Consider the following 23,569-nt stretch of genomic DNA (forward strand, 5'->3'; position numbering starts at 1 on the left):
GACCCTTCTAATTGCCAGAATATCTCAGAGCATGTAGAATTGTATTGAAGGCTTTCACAGCCAGAATCATTTGAGTGTTGTGGACTTTCTTGTTTGTATGGCCATGTTCCAGTAGCATTTTCTCCTGATGTTTCGCCTGCATCTGTAGCTGGCATCTTCAGAGGATCCCCTGAAGATACCAGCCTCAGATCCTCTGAAGATGCCAGCCACAGATGCAGGCGAAACATGAGGAGAAAATGCTACTGGAACACGGCCATAGAATCTAGAAAAACCACAACACTCCATAAATAATTTTTTCCCTTCCACTTAGCCAGCAAAGTTACAACACAAAACTGCAAGCTTTTGAGTTCTCTATGACACTTATTAGTCTGGTTGTTTTTAAAGCTCTATATAAAATGTCCTCTATTTTCAAGTTTTTCTTTAATTGTGGGAAAGAGTAATTTGACCCTCTCTCCATGCTAAGATTTCTACTTGCAAGAGTTTTGTTATGGGCTAGCATTCCAGCAGTATGCCCCATTCTACCACCTCATTCAGCTGCATGCATTGACCCAAACTCACAGAGCCCTTGCATATCTACAACCTTGGTATAACTGTCACAGACGTTTCGTTTCATTTTGGGACTATAATTATAATGAAATTGTATACAACTATAGAAATTTCTAAGAAAGTTGCCCACTTTCATAGAACAAGAGTTGGGTGCCATGGGAAAGTCCTCAGAAGAACCACAGATGGCTCTCTAGCCACTGAGTATCACTGTTCTGGGCTGCTAGAGGGGCTTATACATACCAACTTGTACATCTTCACTGAAGCAAATGGCCTCTCTTATGCTGAGCTCTTTATCCCTCTTGCTTTGAATTTTGAGGAAGCTGGTCTCTGAAAAGCTTGTAGGGTAGAACAAACACTGGACTCGCCACCCGTCTTTGTGTAATTTAAAGACAATGCTGACTTTTAAAACGATTCCAGTGGACACCCAAAAGATTATCCTTTATTCTCAAATTTTCACTTTTTAGCAATGCATCTATGTGCACCATCCATTAGGTTGTTTTTCCTATATTCACAATACAAAGTGGAGTGAAGGGGAGATGGTACGTGGTGAGATGGGTTAAAAACAAAATCCACTGAAAAATTCACCTTCGTTAGTGACTAAATTTGAAGGGGGGAGAGAGCAGTAGCTGTCCCAAATGGTCCGTAATAAAAGCATCCTTTCAGTGCTGTCAAGTAAGTCTGGTGAGTCTGAAGAAAATCGTTTAACCAGTATGTATATATGTATAGTCATTGTTTGCATTGGGCCAATATGGTTGCTATGAAATATTTATATTTTACATTTACACCCAGCCAAACTCCCAAGGGACACAAGACAGCTTACATATATATAAAAATATAAAATGATAAAAGCAATACAAAATACAAACATTAAAAATTAGTTAATAACAAGATGGCACAAAAATAGTGTTATGCACAAGCAAAGGCCCATAAACGATGGCCAGAAGTGCTGTTTTGCTTGAATATGCACCTCCTTGGGCAAATCCAGCCTTATGCTGAAAGTTTCTGAGAAAAAGTCAGAAAGATATCATAGAAGAAATTACCATTACTGTTGAATGGGATTGACTTCCTAACTGGCTTTTTTTTTTTTATCAGAAGGGCCTCTCTAGAATATACAAGGAAATTTTAAAATAAATTTAGTAAACTTCCCATAAAGTATTTAAATAGGTGTCGGACTAGACCCTCCCCACTTCAAAGGGTCACCAGAAAGACCCCAGGTAAGGCTCGGCTACAGTGGTGGCAATATCATCAGAGGGACCAGAAACAACTGAGGCAGGCCGGCGCAAATTTCCGCCTCTTGGAGGCTCAGCTTGAGTAGCGGACCGGGGCGCTGCTGCTTCTTCTCCGCAAAGCCGCCAGCCCTGCAGGAAGCCGAGTCTCTCGCAGAAGCTCCGCCCGTCGCGCCACGTCTCGGTCGAAGAGGGAGCCGGCTCGGGCGGCCACGTCTGCCGGCAACTACGAGCGCAGAGGTGAAGGGGCGGAGTTGGGCAGATTCGAGGGAAAGATGGCGGCCAGTATACGAGAGAAACAGACGGGTGAGTGACTGGCTTTCTCGCCCGCCCGGACTTGCGCAGGTTTCCGCTGTGGTCCTTCAGGCACGTTGGGCTGGGGTGGCCTCCGCTTGATGCTTTGTCTGAGGCGGGGGCAGGTCGATCATCCCAGGAGAACCAAGGAACGTATCATTGCCCCCAGGTGGGGTCCAGAGCGTTTTTTTTCCATGCTCCCACCTGAAGTGTGGGGCTTCTTGTCTCGGGAAGGTTTCCTTCCTTTTTTCGCAGGTCTGTTTAGTAAGGTGCTTTAAATCCCCTTTTGGAGCACGTCGCCCAAACGAGGACCGAATTGCTGCGGGAGACTTTCTTCACGGACGTCTCCCAATTGGTTTCCTCCTCTTTAACACGTCCTCCTACTGTTTATTTGGAATCCTGTTGTAATCATGGAGTAGAATTGATAAATGAGTTAGTACCAAAGCAGATAGACTGCGACGGTAGGATTGTCGTAATTGCACTACTGACTGTCCTGGAGAGTTTTAGTACAAAGGACTACACAAGAGGGAAAATGGTTACTTGTCCTCACACTCAGAATAATGTCAAATTGTGTTGATTATTAAAACCTTGAAGACCTACTTATATCTATAAATTCTTAACATGTTATTTGAAGAGCTGAAAATGATTGCATGGCAAGACATAACAAGAGGTCTGTTAATCAGAGGGTTGTTCAATAGACTATTTTCTAAATAATTATTCAGGACTTCTAATATATATCATTGATGTTGAACATTCTGAGTACATGAATGGTAATGACTCTGAGCGCCTCACCTAGGTAAAGAAACTCAGATTCTGTTTACAGATATGCCCATACTGTAGGACAGCATGAAAACACAAAAGGAACAAAATGTTCAGACTTAAGGGTGTTTTTTCAGAAAGGAATAAGTTAGCAGAAGAAGTACAGAAAGAAATAGTTTAGCAGAACAATTGGGATGCTTTGGTAAAGCAGTTTGCAGTATATACTACAGAGCTGTACAAAATCTTCACAGTGACCATTCCAAGGTTCTGTCAGTTACAACCTGGATTTGGAAACAAAAGTTGTCTGATGTCCATATGTGCCCCTTTTTTATTACCAGTGTAGTGCATCCTAATTATGTCATAGAGGAGAGTTTCACATCTGGCAGGCAGATGGTTAGCATTTTCCTTCTTTTCCATTGTTCTTTGAAACAATATTCTTCATCTGACTTCAGTCATAAAACTAATAAAAACCTTTAATCATAAAAATATTCTACAGAAGTGAATTTTGCTTTCCTGATTACTAGATTTCTTCTGTTTCCATCCTAAATAGATATGTTTCTTCATTTGTTGTTTGATTACTTTAAAATATACCTGATCTGTACTTGTTTTAGTGGGTTGTTCAAACTTTCTTTATCCTATGGTCTTCTCTGCTACTTCTGAGTTGCTTTGATTCTGATTGAACACAAACAACAAAAACTGCCTGAGAAGAGTTTTACCTCCTTTGGCTATGTACATATGTTTTGGCTAACATAGAAGCAGATTCATCCCACTTTTGTGGCCCAACACAATGTGTGTTTAAAACGGTTAATTCCTATTTTATTAGTTTCAGATTAGTAAGGTAACACCTGATATTAAAAGGGTTGGTAACCTTCATCCTATATTGCATTTTATTTCACATTACATACAAAGATATCTGCTGGAACAGACTACTGCTAGTTCAGTGGTCTGTTTTTAACCATTGCCAAACAGATACTATCGGGGGCGGGGTGGTGGAGTGAAGAATTACCGTGGTATGAAAGTATCACCCATTACTGTTGTGTTTGTCCCCATTCACAGGGTTTTCTGAACAGTAACCATAATAACTTATTAGCATTGATAGATTTACAGCACCATTCTAAGGAGGGTAATCAGGAGCCTACTGAAGTCTAGTCAGTGGGGCTTACTCTCAGGAAAGTATTGTAAGGATTGCACTATTAATCTTCATGCACACTAAAATACCTAAACTTCCCTTCCTTCTAGTAACTGTCAGCAGTAGCCAGTAATAGCCAGGGAGCTACCTCTGCTGTCTACCAACATATTACTGTAAGTCCAAGCAAATCAAAGTGGGCTAAAAATCTAAACTGGTGGCCATGATCCATCTAGTTGGCAGTGTATGTTGTCAATTAAAGTTTTGGATCCTGCGGTAGTTTCCATGGGATGTGATTTCTTTGTTCCCTGTGTTGCAGCCCAAAATATCCCTCTCATGATGCACCTGCAGGAAGGGAACCCCCAATAATTGCCTGAGAATTGAGTCAGGTCGGTCATGGGGGAACCTCTCCTTTGCTGTCCATTGAAATCTTCCATGGAAATCAACACAATTATGTATTAAGTGAAGAAGTATTTCCTTACAATTGTTTTTTATTATGTGATTGCAAGAAAAAAAATCTGAATACGAGATAAGGTTTAGAATTTTAGAAAGATCTTTCATGTTCCCCTTAGCAATCTTATGTTCTAAACTAAATAGCTGCATTGCCCTTTCATCACAAGGCAGGCGTCCAACCCTTTCATCATTTTGTACTTTTTAAAGTTCTGACACCTTTTTGATGGGGGCAATCATCTATATATATAAAAAGCTAACAGTGTTTTTGTTGATGATAGTATAACTCAGTAACTGCTGGGCCAATTCCTCTGAAAATTCCCAACCACTATAGTCAGCCAAGCGAGAGTGTTTTTAGATGTTCACATACCTGAAATTTCACACCTGGCCTAGGTAAAACGCCTTTTTCCTGGCGCTCCAGGGTGAAGGACATGCAGCTGCCTGTGTGTAACTGTCACCCTTAGAATGTTCGTGCTGCTTAGAATGTTCACTCAGATGGCCAGATATGAGCAGTGAAAACAGTACATAGGCAGTAACTCGAGTGGAAGTGAAACACATACACACACATACACATGAGGGAGAGGGAGGGGTGGCATGCAAGGGAAGAGAGGGAGGGAGAGGAAAGGGACAGAGGGGGAGGCATGCAAGGGAAGAGAAGTGAGGGAGGGGAGAGAGTGAGGGTTGGCATGCAAGGGAGGGGAGGCAGGGGCCCCAGCATCTTGATAAGACCCACCCACCCTAGTGGAGGAAAAGGGAAGGGAAGGAGGGGGAGGGGTGGCATGCAAGGGAAGAGAAGTGAGGGAGGGAAGAGAGTGAGGGGTGACATGCAAGGGACAGGAGGGAGGGGCCAGGCACCCTAGATTCCCTGAATACTGTGATTACTGTTAAGAAAACCAGGCACGCATTACTCAGGAGTAAGCTCGGTACAGCAACCGTGAGGACATACTCCTTTGAATATTGCATTGCTCCCCTCAGAGTGGTTTCCCTTGCAGTTTACACCCATTGTCACCAATCAAACTTACTCCCAGGAAAAGGATCATGACCAGCCAGCCTAGATGTGTGGGAGGGGTGCCTTTCCATCCCCCCCCCCCAAGGAATGCGGGCACACACATCACTGACATCGCACAGTATCAGGCTGCATATTTGCATAAGCAAATACTGCTGGCCTCTACAATTGATTTGCTGCTACTGTTCCTTTCCCATTTCACCACAATAAGCCACAGCAACGCATGGCAGGGCCCCGCTAGTTTATATTAAAGCACTTCCTTTGTTTCTTCTGTGCAACCATTTTTGGAAGATTTGAAATTTTACATGATGCCTACAAACAATTTGTTTAGCTTATTTGAAGTCTCCCAGTCCTCCTTCAGTGATCCTTTCACTAATATAATAATCAATATAATCATGCATTTCATAGATCAATATCTTGACATAATAAGGACAGATTGTGCTTGGAAATAACAAGCCTCTCTGTCCTTCAGCAGTGGTGGTAGCAGCAGGAAGGGGATGGGGAGAGAATATGGGCTGTAGCGGGGCTCTGTATGTCCCCTTATTTGGCATTGTGTGGTCTAGGGAATTGCTTTGTTCTTTCATTTGGGGCAGGGGGGCAGGATTATTTTTCAAACAGTAGTATGGACAAAAGTACAGTTTAAAGACTAAGCCAGCAATTTTGATTACTGGATGTAGTGAGATTTGTGCCTTTAAGAATAAGTGCCTTTAAGAATCACTTGATGGACAGAGTTAGGAGAACCAGTCCTGGAGAGTTCTGAACAGAAAAACTGCGAGCCCAAGAGGGAGTACCCCCTCGCATGTAAACAGAAAAAGCAAGTCATCCCTGTGCAAGCCCACTGAACAATGAGGAGCCAATGGAGAGCCTGAGATAAGTGTTCTGAGCATAATGGGCCCTTGTGAGGTAGGTGGGTCTTTAAGAGTTCTGAAAAACTATGACTAACCCACAATCACCAAGCAGACTTCATGCGTAAGAGCGGGGAAATAAATCCAGTTCATCAAATAAGACTCTTTGGCTCATGTGGAGTAGTGGAAAATCAAACGTGGTTCTCCATATTTGAGTCCATCTGCTCTTAACCACTGCATCACACTGGCTCTCAGAAGCAGAGAAACAAGTAGGATCCTGATAGCTAAATCATTCTGGACTGATGGGGAAAGGATACTTGCCATGGTGAGCAGGATGAAGAGATACAAGTTATAAGCAGCATGGATGACACAGTGTCAGAGAAGAGTTAGCAGGTGCTTGAACATGGAAATCAATTACTAGAATGGACAAGTGGAAAATGAGTACTGGGATACTTTTAAAAAGTTGCATATTTTCAAAATGCTTAAGATGCTGATCACTATGAGAGGGATAGGGAGAATAATAACCGAAATCTGTTCTCTTTTTTTCAGTGGCTTTGAAGCGCATGTTGAATTTTAACGTACCGCTTGTTAAAAATAGCACAGGTGAACCTGTATGGAAAGTAAGTCAAATAGTATATCAGTTTAAGTAATTTGATAAATCCTTAGTAATTTGTAATTTCAGATTAAGTTGTTTGTTGTGATTCTCATAGATCTGCTGTAGAGCTGCTTGATTTACTGAAGCACTTGCTTCTAGTGAAAGTTTATATAATTGTTTAAACTGTGGTACTAAATGTTCCAATCTGAGAATGTAACTGTACCTAAATAATTAGAAGAAATTTTCTATATAACTGTCTGATTACCTAAGTATTGCCTGTTGCATGAAACTGGAGGGGAGGATTGATAAAGAGAGCTGCCCTCTTTTATCAGTTAGGATCAAAACAGCTATTATGCTGAGAGATTCATAATTGGACCTTCCAGCATTTTGTTAAGCTAAATTGCAACTGAATACGTTGTTCATATCAAAACCAGAAAAGGTTGAGGGATTAAACCCCCTGTGCAGTATCTCTTACCTTCAATACTGTTGCTAACCTTGGAAAAAGATGGCCATTGTGTTTTTGTCCATCTTTTTTTGCTTGTTTGTTTCCAAGATCCTGGTAACAGTATAGGGAGAATAGTTTTGGTTGCCAAAACTATGTGGAGGGGGAAGAGGGAATAGAAGCAAGAATACAGTTGACCTTTTAAAGATGTAAAGGTCCACTTATGGATCTCTGTCTGTTCTAATTTGATCCTCTGGAACATTACTTTGTAATAAAGTGTTTTTACAGAGCATTCCTAAACAGAGTAACATTGTTCTAAGCCTATTGACTCCAGTGAACTTGGAAGAATGTAATTCTAATTAGGATTCCACTCTAAAAGTCACAGAACTGCTTTGTCACCATAATACATTTTTCTTTCTTTTATTTTGCTTCCTCCCCATTTTGAAGACAGACTAACCTTTTTTGCTTCCTTGTATTTGTAAAATATTAATCTGGCCCCTTCATTTTTTGTAAAAAAAGTATTTTATAGCATGATTTGTTTGTGTTTACTTCATATCTTAACTGTAGTTAAATACTTCTCATCTGCTAAATAACAGTAGAGTCCAAGGGCACAAAGTTAGTGTACAGCTTCTGTTAAAGTCCAGTGATTCAGATTATGATAGCATAGAAATGATACAGATTATGATAGCATAGCCCTTGGAAAAATACTTTTGCTATCCAGTTCTGCAGTTGGCTGTGATACAATATTCAGTGGCAATTCTGGCTGTATGTGTGATTGTACGGGACTTCCTAGCATGGGAAGCAAATGTATATTTGTTACAAATTTTTATGTTGCAGGTTCTCATTTATGACAGATTTGGCCAAGACATAATATCTCCATTGCTTTCCGTGAAAGAGCTAAGAGACATGGGCATTACTTTGCATCTGTGAGTATTTTATGCTGAGATGTCATAAGTTCATTTTGGTTACATTGCTTCATATGTTATTTGAAATTGTTGTTGTAATTTAATTATAATTGGGCTATAGTCCCATGTCCCAGAGTATTTGTTTGGCTTGTGAAAAATTCTAAGATCTGTCCCCAGCATTTTGGGCCCTTTGATTTGGAGAAAGAAGAACATAAAAATATTTTACATGAACAAAAATTTAAGTAAAGGAGTACATCTTCAGCTCAAAGGACCTTGTTTGTTTGTTAAACTTATTATACCGCCCACCCCCAAAGGGCACTCTTTCCCCCCTCCAAGGTGGCAATACAAAGCTAGATGGATCAACCATCTCTTGTTCAGTATGAAGCAAGCTTTATTGTGTTCTGCTGGAGTTAAAACGGACCAGCCAATTGCTTGGCTTTCAGTGAAATGGAAAGAAAAGCAAATAAACTTTTTAAACTGCAGTTAAAAGACAACCAGCATTACCTGTGCAGATTATGTAGGCATTGCTGTGCTCTTATGCCTGCTTATTTTTTTGTTAATTGGCACTTAGTCCCAAGTAAATATGCCTAGCTTTTCATCCATAAACCTTTGTTCTTTCTAGTAGGGTTTTGTTTTTGTTGAGAGCATGCTTATAAATTGCATTTGTCCTTTTATTTCTCCAGTCTTCTGCACTCTGATCGAGATCCTATTCCAGATGTCCCAGCAATATATTTTGTTATGCCAACAGAGGAAAATGTTGACAGGCTGTGCCAGGTAGTATAAGTCTGGAGTAAGAATTGAGAATTCATGTGTACATTGAAACACAAAGTAGGCTCGGTACTGCTGCCAGATAAGGAGAGTGCTTGGGCTAGATTGCAGCTGCGGGTGTCTTAGGTCTGCTGCTTGCCTGGATGTGATACATGTAAAAAATCTGCTTTCCAATATAGTGGAGCTTTAGCAGTATGTCTGCCTACAGCTTGGGAAGCACATGCTGTGCAGGATAGCATTGGGGCAGGACAGCGTTTAGATGTCCTTGATAGCAAGGCAAAACTATTTAGTCTTGCTTCTAACAATGCAAATTAGTGGTTTATTATGATTATTTTGCATCTGTCCCTTCAGTTTCCCAGTCTACATTCTGACTAATATATTGCTTGTATTTGACGAATACATCAGGTTCCAAACATTGAAAGTAGCCAGCACTATCTGTAAAAGCCAAACTTTTGGCACCTCAGCAAGTCTGTGTCCAAGTATATTTACATGCTTATTTCACAAGGGAAAAATCCCACTTTCCACCCACTTTAATTATTCACTATAACAACTTACAATTTTTCCCGCTGGTGAAACAAATGCCAGAGAGGGTTACTGGTTTGTTTGTCATATTGTTGTTATAAATAGGTTTGACCTGTTTTGGATCAGTTTTTAGATATTTCATGTAAAAATGTTTCACTTAGGCAACATTATTTTAGCTGATATGTGCTATATCAGCAGATGCTGTTCACAGAGATGCGGACTGCCAAACAGCATGAATTAAAACTTTTTCACATCTAAACTGGCGGGCGTCAGTCCATGAGACATTGTTTGAGTCCTGAGGAAGATTGCAGGTTGAAGGGTTTTTTTAAGACACATGAAAGCCGTATATTTGTCATACCTTTTAACCCTTTTGAATTCAGTGTTTCACGGCAAAACTTGTATTGAGGCAAGGCTCTTCAGTATAAGCCAAGTTGCATACATTCAGCAGTATATTATAAATTCTTATTTTCATAGTCACAAACCACTGTCTTATTTGGATGTTTTTCATACGTAAAATTAATATCATTTTAAATACATTGCTATTGTTGAAGTATTCTTGTTTGCTGAATACAGTAGCATAATAATATTATTCCTTTTTTCTTTCAGGATCTTAGGAATCAACTTTACGAGAATTATTATTTAAATTTTATTTCTGCTATTTCAAGAAGTAAACTGGAAGATATTGCAAATGCTGCTCTTGGTTCAAGCACAGTAACACAAGTGGCCAAGGTATAGTGTTTATATTATGTTAACAGAAGAATTGCCATTACTTCCTTACAAATCTTTTTTTGTTTGCTGTCAAGTCACAGCTGAATTACGGTGACCCTGTAGGATTTTCAAGGCAAGAGATGTTCAGAGGTAGTTTGCCATTTCCTTCCTCTGCATAGCAACTCTGGACTTTCAAGGAAATATCCCTTTCAAATACTGACCAGGAAAAACTCTGTGTGGCTTCTGATATCTAATGGAATCAGACTAGCCAGGGGCTATCCAGGACAGGGCAGCAGTGGGACTATCCAGGTCAGATCAGCAGTGGCGCAGTGGTTAAGAGCAGGTGTACTCTAATCTAGAAGAACCGGGTTTGATTCCCTGCTCTGCCACCTGAACTGTGGAGGTTTATCTGGGGAATTCAGATTAGTCTGTATGCTCCAACACACGCCGGCTGGGTGACCTTGGACTAGTTACAGTTCTTCTGAGCTCTCTCAGCCCCATCTACCTCACAGGGTATTTGTTGTGAGGGGGGAAGGGAAAGGAGTTTGTAAGCCCCTTTGAGTCTCCTTTAGGAGAGAAAGGGGGATATAAATCCAACTCTTCTTCTTCTTCTTCTTCTTCAAGATAAAGACATTATACACGCTATTATGGATGGTTTTATTCCTGGTAAAATGAAAGGCAGGACTTCTTTTAACTCTTCTGCAATTATTTGCACAATTTTATTTTTTCTGAGTGATTTCATAAATTTAAGCATTATTTGGCCAAACAATAGATTAATTGAGATGATTTTACTTTTTCACAATTATTGGCATTTTCTACTATTTAACAAATACATGCCAGCATAATAACATTTTATTACTGTCAATGATCAATTTGTTTTGATTTATAGGTTTTTGACCAATATCTTAATTTCATTACTTTGGAAGATGATATGTTTGTACTGTGCAATCAAAATAAGGAACTTGTGTCATATCGTGGTAAGTGAATAATTTTTGAAATGTTAAATGTCTAGCATCAGCCTAATAGTGTCCAATGTATTTCTGTGAACATGACCATTTTTTAATGATGATGTTGAATTTTACTACATAGCTGTTAAGGAATCTGTACATGATTTTAATTGCATATCTTGATTTGTTGCCTTTGCTTATAAGTGACATGCTGATAGGCTGTTGATTGAATTATGATAGTAAATATGGACAGAATATACTTTATCTACAGTCAAATCATTATCTTGTTTCCTCATTGCTTTTGATTTTTTTAGTGTAGGAGCTATTTGTTTAACATGGAGCTCTTCACTTAGCATACGTGTTATATAGATTGCATGGAGGAATTTAATTTCCCCCTCAACTACTATTCTGTCTTTAACTTTCTTGAAAGCACCTACAACCTCTACACATTTCATGGTTTCTTCTTTCCTTTCCACCCACCAGCCAACCTACCTTTATCTGCCTACCTGTCTAAAGCTTTCCCTACTTCCCTCCTCACTAGCAGTTTCTACTCAGGAGAAGTATGACCCAGAGATGCAGAACCCACTGGGCCAAGTCCACTTGCACAATTGGGAATCAATAAGGACTTTTAGGAACCCCTCATTTTCTCCTGTATCCTTTTCCCTTCACTATTTTCTTGTTCAGTCCTCCAGGAATTCTCCATATTCTCAACTTTCTCTGCTTCTTTCTTTCCTTCTCACTCCCCAACAAAGCCAGCATGGTATAGTGGTTAAGCGCAGGCAGATTCTAATCTGGAGAACTGGGTTTGATTCCCCACTTCTGCTGGGTGACCTTGGGCCAGTCACAGTTCTTAGAAAGCTCCCAGGCCCACCTAGGTGTCTGTTGTGGGGAGAGAAAGAGAAAGATGCTATAAGCCAGTTTGGGAATCCTTACAGTTGAGAAAAATAGGGTATAAATCAAAACTATTATTATTGTTAGGTCCCTATCTTCAGCTATATTTATTATTTCATTTGTGCCTCTCTTTTTCTGCAGTGGAGACCCAATGCAGTTTATATCATTCTCCTCTCCTTCATTTTATCCTCACAAGAACCCTGTGAGGCAAATTACACTGAGAATATGTAATTGGCCCAGAATTTCCCAGTAAGCTTCCATGGCAGAGTTGGGATTTGAACCTGGGTCCCCCAGATCCTAACCTGGAACTGTAATCACTGTACCGCACAGGCTTTTAAAGTAGGCTACTGTTGAACAATAATAAGGAGCTCATCATGGGAGAGTCAAACAAGTTGCATGGTAGCAAGTCACCTGGTACTTGCTGCTAGCCTAGATGAGTCTTTCCTCAAAGGCCAAAACAGCTTTCAAAAGGACTCTGCCCTATCTCTCTACCTTTTACTAGCAGAAACCAAGGCTGGATCAGCTGACAATACTGTGTGGTTACCTAGCAATGACCAATAAAGGCATTAGTTTCTTAAAGTTTTAAATACTGCTTTTATTGTAGTGGGGGTTTTTCCTTAATCCCCAGTGTGTTTTTTTGTTTTTGTTATATTTCAGATTTTTCTGAAAACCTGGGGCATTTTTCATGTTTACAGAAATATCTGTCTTATCAGTTCATGGTTCTAATCTACAGATTAAAGCATCCAAATATTTGGCCATGTTGAGAATTAGATATATTGATGGAAACTTAAATAACTCTTCTTCTTTTTTTTAATTACAGCCATTAACAGACCAGACATAACAGATACTGAGATGGAGACAATTATGGATACAATTGTTGACAGCCTTTTCTGTTTTTTTGTTACACTTGGTAAGCGTAAGGTTGTTGCTGCTGTTAAAGCTGACCTGTTAGCTTTTGGATACAAAGGGGAGAATTAGGGTACGCAGGATTCTTCATTATTGCAGAGGCTCATTACAGCCATAGCTTTGATTCCATGAAACATGACAACATTAATATGTACTAATACAGTTTCTGCCCAGCCCCCTTTCCCTAACAACTTTCCAAAGGCTGGTGTTGGGGTTGCAGGATCTGTGTGGAAACCAGCTTCACCTGGGTTAGTAGTGAGGATGCAAACTGGCATCCTTGTTACACCAGCTGAATTTATTGTGCCAGCAAAATCACCACTGGCAGAAAAGAAAGGGAGTGTGCCTTTAAGTCCCTCAATCTCCACTATCAATATTTTGAACGGCAGGAAATATCCACATGATGAGTAGGCGAGACAGTGCTTCTTCTGCATAACTCTGCCTTCTTCTTTCAGTGTTAACCATGTTGTGCTATAGTAACACTGAAGTTAATTCTACTTGTTATCTTTTCCCAGAGCTTACAAATCAGCTTCAAACCTGCCTCTAAACTCTGGCTTAAAGCTGTCAGGAGCTGAAGGTATAACAGTTGCATGGCAAAACCCTTGATTGCCTTGGTGGACTGCTGAAGGACTAACTACAGTCACCTGTTAGCAGTCAGCCAAAGGGAATGACTAAGCATGATTGCATCAGCTATATATATGAGTCATGTGACCTTTGACTGTACTAGCCATAGGCTAATTAATGTATCATAGTGTATATAAGTAAGCTAACTCAGTTAAGCATGTTCCTTGCTGGGGACAGGACCTAAGCCGAAGGCTCTGTCCGTTTAAACTGTATATATTGTATCAATGCCAATACATCCTTTCTTTGCGTGAACTCCCTGGCTCCAGTGGTTATTGCCGCACTCTGTGTATGCTCAGTTGCGCCTACGCTGTCAACTCATGTCAAAAGCTAGCCATACTTCAATATGGTGTGACATTATGTCTGCAACAATACCAAGTGAGGAGAATATGCACTTAGTAGTTAAGAAAAGGAAGCATACAGATCTGAAGTTAAAAGCCTGGAAAACAATGTAGATTTCAAAAATACTGTACAATAAGAGTATAAAGAGCTACACTGAAAACATTAAAATAATTTACAAAATAGATTTAAAGCAGCAGCAGATAAAAAGCAACACTAAAATTACAAGAGATTTTCACAGCAGATAAACAATAATTGTCCACAGGATGGAATAAAAACACATTTCCTTACTTCAGAACCCCCATATCAGTGAGAAACTCCCCTTATGCCATTAAAAAACCAGGTGGATCCATCAGTCACCCAGGAGAAACCACTTCCCTATGCAAATTGTTCATAGACCCCTCCACCATTGTTCACCTTTTCTTAATAATTGTTATAAGAGGTATTCTTTAGTAGGCTATGTTAAATTTATGCGTGTTAAGAGTTAAATTTGTGTGTGTGTGTTATGTGTGCTACATATTGTAACCAATGGTTTGACTTCCAGGGTTTTTTTTTATTTTTAATAGGAGCTATTCCAATAATCAGATGTTCAAGAGGAACTGCAGCAGAAATGGTCGCAGTGGTGAGTTGCAAAGAACAAACAAAGCTTTCAAATTAAAAAAAAAAATGCTAGTTAGTAGAAAGCATCTGATAATTTATTGTGACAGGACTAGTTGTGTAGCTCTGTGATTCTGTAGTAATTCTGCATTAGTGCCACAAACGATGAAGACTTGTTCTGGGAAATTTCCCATGCATGTTATTAACAAAAACATTACATACCACGTTTCCCCGAAAGTAAGACCTACCCCAAAAATATGACCTATCATGATTTTTCATGATTTTTGGAGAAGGCTTAAAATACAAGCCCTACTCCAAAAATAAGCCCCACCGGTAGTTACAGATCAGAATGGTGTGATCCAGCAGGGTGCTCCCTGCCAATGAGGATGCAGCTTGCATCACACGTGATAGGGAAGCAACGGGACTGCCGAGAGCCCACCTTAATGAATTGTGAAGGTACTGTGTTTCCTCTAAAATAAGCCTTACCCTGAAAATAAGCCCTAATGCATCTTTTGGTGCAAAAATTAATATAAGATCCTGTCTTATTTTCGGGGAAACACGGTATGAGGTCAATTACAAAAAAACACCCAGCATAAGCTGCTGCAATAACAAATACTTGTTATTAGTTTTGGCAAGGAGGGGGTAGGCCTGGGTGACAACCTGCGGAGCAGCTGCAATCTTCTTGCCCTCTTTTAGAACTGGAATTTCTTGGGAGAAGGCAGAGCATCACATAAGTCTATGTGACCTTGCTGGGAGGCATAAAAGGGGACTGTTCCAGCAGACCAGAGAATAAAGCAAGGAGAGGGAGGGATATGCCCTGGGAGAGAAAAAGGAGCAAGAACACATTGATTACAGCCCTCTCCATTAATAGTGTCTCACATACCTTGATGTTTGATTTCCAGAATTCCATTCAGGTTGATGAAGTGCTCTGCGAAGCATATAAACATGCATAAGAGAAACGAGATAAATATGTTTGGGGTTACTAAATTTAAGGAGGAAAAATGCAGTGGAGAAAGGGTTCTGAAACAGCAGGACTCTGTTGTAGGGCAAGGAAGTAGTGCTGCTTTGGGTGGGACATGTCTGTGTCTGGCAGTATCATAGACATTATCTACCAGGTGTACGGAATGTAACCATCGCAGGAGTAATGAAATTTAATTTAGCCAGCATCATACCAGATAGTTCTTTGACTATGATATTTTCCACTAAGGAAAAACACAGGGGTGGGTGTCTTGGCTATTCTTTCTTCCTGTTTGTGTTTATTTCTACTTTTTCTCTGAATGGGAGTGGTGGAAATGGGGATTCACAAGTCCAACGACATTTGAGCTAATTTTGTGGATATATGGAAAAAGTCGTATTTTTCCTCCAGAAACTAGATAAGAAGCTCCGAGAAAACTTGAGAGATGCCAGGAACAGTCTTTTCACAGGTGACACACTTGGGGCTGGACAATTCAGGTAATGTTCAGTTACATATTTCAGAAACATTTTTGAAGTCCTGTATGTATAGACTTCTACAATGAAGCAGGTTATCATACTTTACCAGATGGATTTATTTCAATAATGATTTAGCAGTATTTTAAATGTATTTGAATTATTCAAGGATTTTAATCATTAGCAGTATTTGTATAAAGCAGAATCTTGTTACTCGTGTTCTTCATTATAAGAAGTGTTGGTTCAACATCAAAAAAAGCGTAAATCTTGTGGAATATGCATAAGGATTCAGTTCTTTCCTGCCTTCACCTCTGATACCATCCAGTGTACCAAAAAGCCATGTGGCTCAATAGGCTGCAGTGCGGAGGAAGAATCAAAATCACTTTTCCTTCCTCTTTCTATCTGTGGAAATTCTATTGGTGCAGGAGTGGTACCAACCAGTTTGTTGCCAAAGCGTCCTGCAACTTTCAATATTTTGAAGGTCTCTGGAGAAGACTGCAGAGCAGAGAGCAGGAAAGAAGCATGTTTTGAGCATCCTTACACACAGACTCCATAGGATTCAAGCCATGCACTTCACATGGTTTTAAAATGTGTCATTTAAATGAAAACATGTAAACATTCTACAGATTTCTGTTATTATTAGATATGCGAAACACATGCTGGTACTAACCAGATATTTTTACTTACAGTTTCCAGAGACCTCTATTAGTACTTGTTGACAGAAACATAGATTTGGCAACTCCACTGCACCATACTTGGACCTACCAGGCCTTAGTGCACGATGTACTAGTAAGAATTTATTTTATATGTTTCTCTATACTAAACTGCTTTATTTAAGCAGGCAATGATTCAGAGTAGCTAAAAAACAGTGTCTTCCAGATAGTCAAAATCCTGGATGAGTATACTACAGTTCTGAGCTGCCAGTTGCTAAAATTACCAGACACCATATTTATGGATCCTTATGTGTGTGATAACCTTAGTTGGTATAAAAATGAGTATACTCTTCGATGATCTTGGGAAACTGGAAAGTATTGGAAAAGACCATTTCCTACTTTGGAGGGTTGCAGATAGTGAAAACAATGTTTTGGAACCGCTGGAGTTCTTCTAAAGGCACAAGGATTTCTGCCTGCAGAGTACAACTTGCCCACTTCTCCCAAAAATGGCATGTGAGTCTCATCAGAATTAAACATTGGTACAGACAAGCTGTTTTCATGTGAGAATTCATTCCCCCATTCTTACATTGCATTTTCTCATTCCCATCTACAAAATCAGTTATTTCGGTCCCTTGTACGATTTTGATGTTTAGATGTTTCATGAATTGTGTCCAAAATATCATCCATGGTATTTATAAATACTTATTTTTACATAGATGAGTAAATAAATATTATAACATAATACTGTTTATGATCCTGTTGGATCTATAAAGCACCCACTAGCGTGAGCGATTTAAAATATAATTCATCACCACAAGATGGTGTGGATGTTGCATATTTGATGTTCCTTAATATGGTAGTCCTGGAGTTATGAAGGTTGTTTTTATCTAGCAAAAATGTTCAGATATTCCAAAGCTGAAGAAGCGAGCAGCATCTTATGAAACCTGCCAGAAATGTTGTTAGTCTTTTAGGTGCTCCTGATTCTTGCTATTTTTTACTGATGTGGATGGTGGTAACAAAAAACAGCCATTATAACTTCAGACTATCTGATTATTATTTCATTTTTATCGTCTGACTAAAACTAGGAATTTACTGTATTGAGGAGTCAAACATATTTTGTATTGATATGTTATCAACAAAACAAGATTTTATCATTTCGACAAGAGTAATAAAGTTGTCAAAGATTACTGTCTTTACTTTCTGTAGCTTGTAGAAAGAAGTAATCTCTTTTGTTTGCTGTGTGGCAAGTTCATATTGTTGATTTTATGGTTGTAGGGGTTTTAAGTCTTTTATTGATGTTGGATTATTGTTTTATTGATTGTAAGCCGCCCTGAGCCCTTTTGGGATGGGCAGCCTAGAATTCTTTCTTTCTTTCTTTCTTTCTTTCTTTCTTTCTTTCTTTCTTTCTTTCTTTCTTTCTTTCTTTCTTTCTTTCTTTCTTTCATAAATATATATATATATATATATATATATATATATATTGTGCCTTATTGGTGCTCTGGAGCATCTCTAATGGAAGGGGAGTCAGACAGGAATGACACTTGCTTCACTACTTTATTTTCCTTCCACCCTCCAAATTATTCTGAGCGCTTAAAACAAGGTGGCAAAATTACAGTGACTTCTGAATGGCTTGCAAAAATGTAATCAGAAATATATTGTCGAAGGCTTTCAAGGTCAGAATGAATTGGCTGTGTGGGTTTTTTCAGCTCTGTGACTGTGGTCTGGTAGTTTTCGCTCCTAATGTTTCCCCTGTATCCATGACTGACATCTTCAGAAGCATGTCATGATAAGATGTGTTTCTTTCTGCAGCACAGTGCGGAGAGAAACACATCTTACACATGCCTCTGAAAATGTCAGCTGTAGATGTGGGTGAAACATTAGGGCCCCTTCCGCACACGCAAAATAATGCGTTTTCAAACCACTTTCACAATTGTTTGCAAGTGGATTTTGCCATTCCGCACAGCTTCAAAGAGCACTGAAAGCAGTTTGAAAGTGCATTATTCTGCAAGTGCGGAATGAGCCTAGGAGATAAAACTACCAAAAGCCCACAACAGCTCATCACAAACAATGGCAATATTAAGATTCAGTAGTTGCCCAGCGGAAAAAGCTTATAACTATCTGTTCTTAAACTTTTATAGAGAAAAAAAGCTGATTGCCTTAAATTACTTTAGCTTGTTTGTACAGTGTTTAAATGACATATTTAACTGAAATTTCAAAATTATTGTCAGTATAAAATTAACTAACTCTACTTTTTATTAAGAATATTCTGCTTTCTTATGCTGGACTGCAGACAAAGATTATAATTATAATTCTTTTATAGGATTTTCATTTAAACAGAGTTATTCTAGAAGAGTCTTCAGGACAGGAAAGTTCCCCAGCAGGTGCTAGACCAAAGAAGAAAAATAAAAAGTCATATGATTTAACTGCAGCTGATAGATTCTGGCAGAAACACAAAGGCAGGTAAGCAGCATAATGTAAATTGACTTCTTTTTTCAATTTGTTTCTAAAACAAATCATATGCGTCAATACAAAATTCAATACATGCAACAACCCAGCATACAATATACAAACAAGTGATTGCAAAAGCTGTTTTCAAGCATTTTGATAATGTAAATTCTAGCTTTAAACCATGTAACATTTCTTTAGCCCTTTCCCAGAGGTAGCAGAGTCTGTTCAGCAAGAGCTGGAGTCTTACAGAGCTCAAGAAGATGAAGTCAAGAGGCTCAAAAGTATAATGGTAAGGCCTAATCTGAAAATGTTCTTGAGAGTTTATATTATGCTTTGAAAATATTTACACTTAAGAAATTTATTAGATGTAAAATCATGATAATGCCAGACTAAACTGGATGAAGCTTAGGTTTTTTTTTTTACTGTGGGACAGATTTTGAGCTAGATGAAATTGTATTTTAGGTTAATGAGGTGTGAAAATATGTTTCAGCCCTCTGCCAAATGTGTGTCTGTTTGAGATGCTGCAAACATACTGCAAATTTAACACTTGGCAGTGTATAAATAGATTCAGCAACTGTGCTGGCATCATTGTATTGTTCTTACGGTGAAAATGCTGGTGACACTGATTGGTTTAGATCAGCTATTATGATTGCGTGTGACGTTCATGAGCATTCCAGTTTTCAGCGAGAAAAGCTGTCTAAATGCTTGGAATCTATGTTCTGTGAACCATCCCAGTTTTGTGGATAAATGTCTTCCACGGGTCCCATAGATATGAAGAGACAGGCTGAGGACTATTAAAAGATAAGAAAGCGAAAGGTCAAGGATCCCGAGGGGAAAGTGGCTGAAGAAGAAATGGTAGACAAAGAAATGGTGGAAGATCAGGCATGGTGGGAGATGGGTGCTGGGGAGAGGTCCAAGAAGTAGAGTACATGAATGAAGAGTGTCAAGGCAATGCTCAGAAAAGCAGGAAACCCCAAATGTTAGACATGGGGTGAAGGAAGGAGGAGGTGGGGTTATGACATAGCCTCACAGAGATTTTGGTTGCTTTTTAACCATTTTCTTTCAGCAGACCTTTGGCAGGTGCAGTGGTGATTTTTAGTACTGTTTTATCTTTGGGTTTTTGCCTTCCCTGTTTTTTAAGGTTTCTGGTTCTTCTGAATATTATATAATTTTATTCTTTGTTACTCTGAAGGAAATCTCATAACTGACTCAAAAAAGCTTATGTTGGAGTAAATGTTGCTAGTCATTTAAAGTGCCTCTGGATTTCTGCTTATTTCGTTACAGTACATAAACCTCTTTTATAGTTTATTTCTATATATTTTTATATATTTCTATGTATTTTTATTAGGGCAGGTTACAATAGAAAATTTTCAAATATGTGCCATTTTATTTTGTATATCAAATGAAAAGGTTTATGACTGTGAGGAGATATAGAAATAATTTAAATAGATATTTATTTATTCAAAGCCCACGTGTGGTTGATCTGGAGTTCTTCTCGTGTGCATATTAAGAGGATTCTGTACTCAGGCTGTAACTATCTGTTATATTCTTATCAAGTATATGTGATCATTGCTGTTTTAAAAATGTTTTTCTTCTCAGGGATTAGAAGGAGAAGATGAAGGAGCAATAAGCATGCTTTCTGATAACACAGCTAAACTAACTTCAGCTGTTAGGTAAGCATGTTAATGTGCTAGGAAAAGGTAGAGTCCCCAGAATATGTTCTGAATTACAGCACAGACTGGAAGAATCAAGTACTAACTTCTGGTATAATATGGCAGTAGACTTGGGGAAAGGTTAACTAGGATACCAGAAGGATGTATTGAAGGCTGACACCATCAAAGGCATGTCACGGTAAAATGTGTTTTACTCTGTGGCACTGTGTGAATAAGGATGGTTTCAGGTAAATTATTCCACTAGCAAAAATACTTGCTTCAGAGTGACTTTTTAATCCATAGAAGGAGTGATGGATCTTCTGGCTACATTTTTAATCATTAATGAGATGTCAGCCTGAACCTGATTGAGTCTTCATTAACAATAGCACTTCTGGAAAACCTCCGCATACCTTTGATTGTGGTATCAGTTATTCATGTTCTTTTAGTGCAGAGATTCCAGCCCTTTAGTAAGAAGACACATTTCCTTGATACTACTGCTTTGGAGATCTTTATGTCTGTTGAAGTGTCTATCTTGCATCCTCTATTTGCAGGTATTTCTGTAGTACTGTTGACTGCTTCCTGCTGGTTACTTTCAGGGTTTGAATGTGGACAGTAAGCTTGTATGTAATGTTTTTCAGCTCTCTTCCAGAGCTTCTGGAAAAGAAGAGGCTCATAGATCTTCACACAAACGTGGCAACTGCTGTTTTAGAGCATATAAAGGTATGGGACCATTTTTTCTTAAGCATATTACTCTTCATATTAAAATATTCATGAAATTCAGACATAACATATTGCATGTAAGCTCATTGAGAATCAACAGTGAAGTTCAGAAGTGAAAATATCATATGCATACCATTTCACAGCAGAACATTGGCAGGGTAAGGATTGCTGTTCTTGAGGAGAAGAGCAAGCTTCAAGTCCAATAACACCTCAGAGACCAAAAGCCAGTCTGAAAACTGGAGCTGGTGCAAAATTCAGCAGCTAGTCTGCTGTTGGATCAACCTGGTCAGTTGCATATAACGCCGGCCTTGAAAGAATTGCATTGGCTCCCTATTTACTATTGGGCCCAATTCAAAGCATTGACAATCATATTTAAAGCCCTAAATGGCTTGGGTCCCACCTACCTAAAGGAGTGCCTATGCCCATATGTGCCGACCCATGCACTGAGATCAAGTGAGGAGGCCCTCCTGGTGATACCTCTTGCTGCCAAGGTGTGTCGAGAGGGGGAACATGGGAGGGCTTTTTCTGTGGCGGGCCCCAAGCTGTGGAACAGCCTCCCTGCAGAAATTTGCAGACACTGACACTTTATGGGTTTCAGTGCCTGGTTAAAGCCTTCCTCTTTACACATGCCTTCAATGTGTGAACCCCAGGGACCCCCATATTGATGTCAGCTGAAGGGTGGAGTGTGGAAAGGGTGGAGATTTTTAATGGATGTTTTTATTGGTTGTTGTGGGTTTTCCAGGCTGTGTAGCCGTGGTCTGGTGGATCTTGTTCCTAACGTTTTGCCTGCATCTGTGGCTGGCATCTTCAGAGATGTTTCACAGAGGGAAGTCTGTTACGTACTGTGTCCAGTGAGAATGGGAATATTTTAGCCTTTGACAATAGAATGGGAATATTTTAGTGGGGTATAAAATTGTCATGTCCACAGGTGGGGAACCAATCAGTAAGTGTTTGGGTGGAACTTGCTATACAAAGGTGTGGTTGATAGTATAGTATTGCGGGTGGGGTTTTTCAGTCCAGGGAGTGATTCACATTTGCATTCCCTGCAGCAGCAGTATTGGTGAATGCAAATCCTGTGTCTGGGTGGACTCCATTGCCCATGAACTTAGCATGCCCTTGGCCTTTGCTTCTGGTGTTTTTAAGTACTGGTAGCCAAGCTTTGTTAATTCTCAGAGTCTCTTCTTTCATGTTGAAGTTGTCTTGGTGTTTGTGAATTTCAATGGCCTCCCTGTGCAGCCTGACATAGTAACCTTCTGAATTGTCCAGAATTTCAGTGTTTTCAAATAAAATGTTATGTCCAGTTTTGTTTAATACTTGTTCTGCAACTGCAGATTTTTCAGGATGGTTAAGCCGACAGTGTCTTTCATGCTCCTTAATGAGAGTCTGAATGCTGCGTTTTGTGGTTCCTGTGTAGACCTTTCCACAGCTACAGAGTATGTGATATACTCCTACAGCCGCTTTCCCACACACCCTTTTTTAGCCACAGTAATTTTTTTGTGGTGGTAGTGCCCTTTTTCCCCTGTCTGTGGTGCCCCCTGTGATGCCCTAAGCATTTGCTTATTGTGGTCCTGCTTCAGCTATATTGGTGTGCACATCAGTGTGGATGTTTGACTTCATTATTTCTTAGGCTAGAAATAATGAAGTCAAACATCCACACTGATGTGCACACCAATATAGCTGAAGCAGGACCATAAGGCAAGAAATAATGGTGTACAGAATTGCAGCCTTAAGAATAAGTAAGAAATGTTTCAGGCTTCTCTTCTGACGTTCTCTGGCATTGCCTGATAACAATAATGCCTATTTTATGTGTAACAATGTTTAAGTCATTCTCGTATGTCGTATTTATAGTGCCCCGTCTACAGCTGCTTTTCACATTGTCTTGGATCCTTTTTTGAAGCCATAGCAGGAGGAAATGTGAGATTAATCACCAACTCATGGATCCTGGCAGGTTTTTGTCATATTTGTGTGTTGAGCTAAATGCTGGAAAGAACACACATTTCCCAAGGTATTACCAATGTTTATTGGTAGAAGAAATAGAACTTTGTATTAAGTTAATTATTTAAGCTACTAAGGGCTTGGCCAGTGCAAGGAAAAGTAGCTAGAATTAAATAGATTAAAGAGTAGCATTATGGCAGTGTTTTTGTTGGAGGTGTTCTTATACTATTGTTTGGAACATTT

At 39.4% G+C, this 23,569-nt stretch overlaps 1 protein-coding gene across 1 annotated transcript in view; it reads left to right on the top strand.

Moving 5' to 3' along the window:
• Positions 1–1,932: 1,932 nt before the first annotated feature.
• Positions 1,933–23,569, top strand: part of SCFD1 (sec1 family domain containing 1) — a 43,741-nt gene continuing 22,104 nt past the window's right edge. The window contains exons 1-14 of the mRNA XM_048484722.1: positions 1,933–2,078; positions 6,802–6,872; positions 8,127–8,215; positions 8,878–8,968; positions 10,091–10,213; positions 11,082–11,169; positions 12,851–12,940; positions 14,460–14,515; positions 15,857–15,942; positions 16,608–16,707; positions 18,892–19,031; positions 19,218–19,308; positions 20,619–20,692; positions 21,310–21,391. Of these exons, the coding sequence (XP_048340679.1) occupies positions 2,048–2,078; positions 6,802–6,872; positions 8,127–8,215; positions 8,878–8,968; positions 10,091–10,213; positions 11,082–11,169; positions 12,851–12,940; positions 14,460–14,515; positions 15,857–15,942; positions 16,608–16,707; positions 18,892–19,031; positions 19,218–19,308; positions 20,619–20,692; positions 21,310–21,391 (1,212 nt within the window). The 5' untranslated portion in view covers positions 1,933–2,047. The remainder of the gene's footprint in view (positions 2,079–6,801; positions 6,873–8,126; positions 8,216–8,877; positions 8,969–10,090; positions 10,214–11,081; positions 11,170–12,850; positions 12,941–14,459; positions 14,516–15,856; positions 15,943–16,607; positions 16,708–18,891; positions 19,032–19,217; positions 19,309–20,618; positions 20,693–21,309; positions 21,392–23,569) is intronic.

The sequence above is a fragment of the Sphaerodactylus townsendi genome, linkage group LG02 (assembly GCF_021028975.2).
Source record: "Sphaerodactylus townsendi isolate TG3544 linkage group LG02, MPM_Stown_v2.3, whole genome shotgun sequence".
NCBI lineage: Eukaryota > Metazoa > Chordata > Lepidosauria > Squamata > Sphaerodactylidae > Sphaerodactylus > Sphaerodactylus townsendi.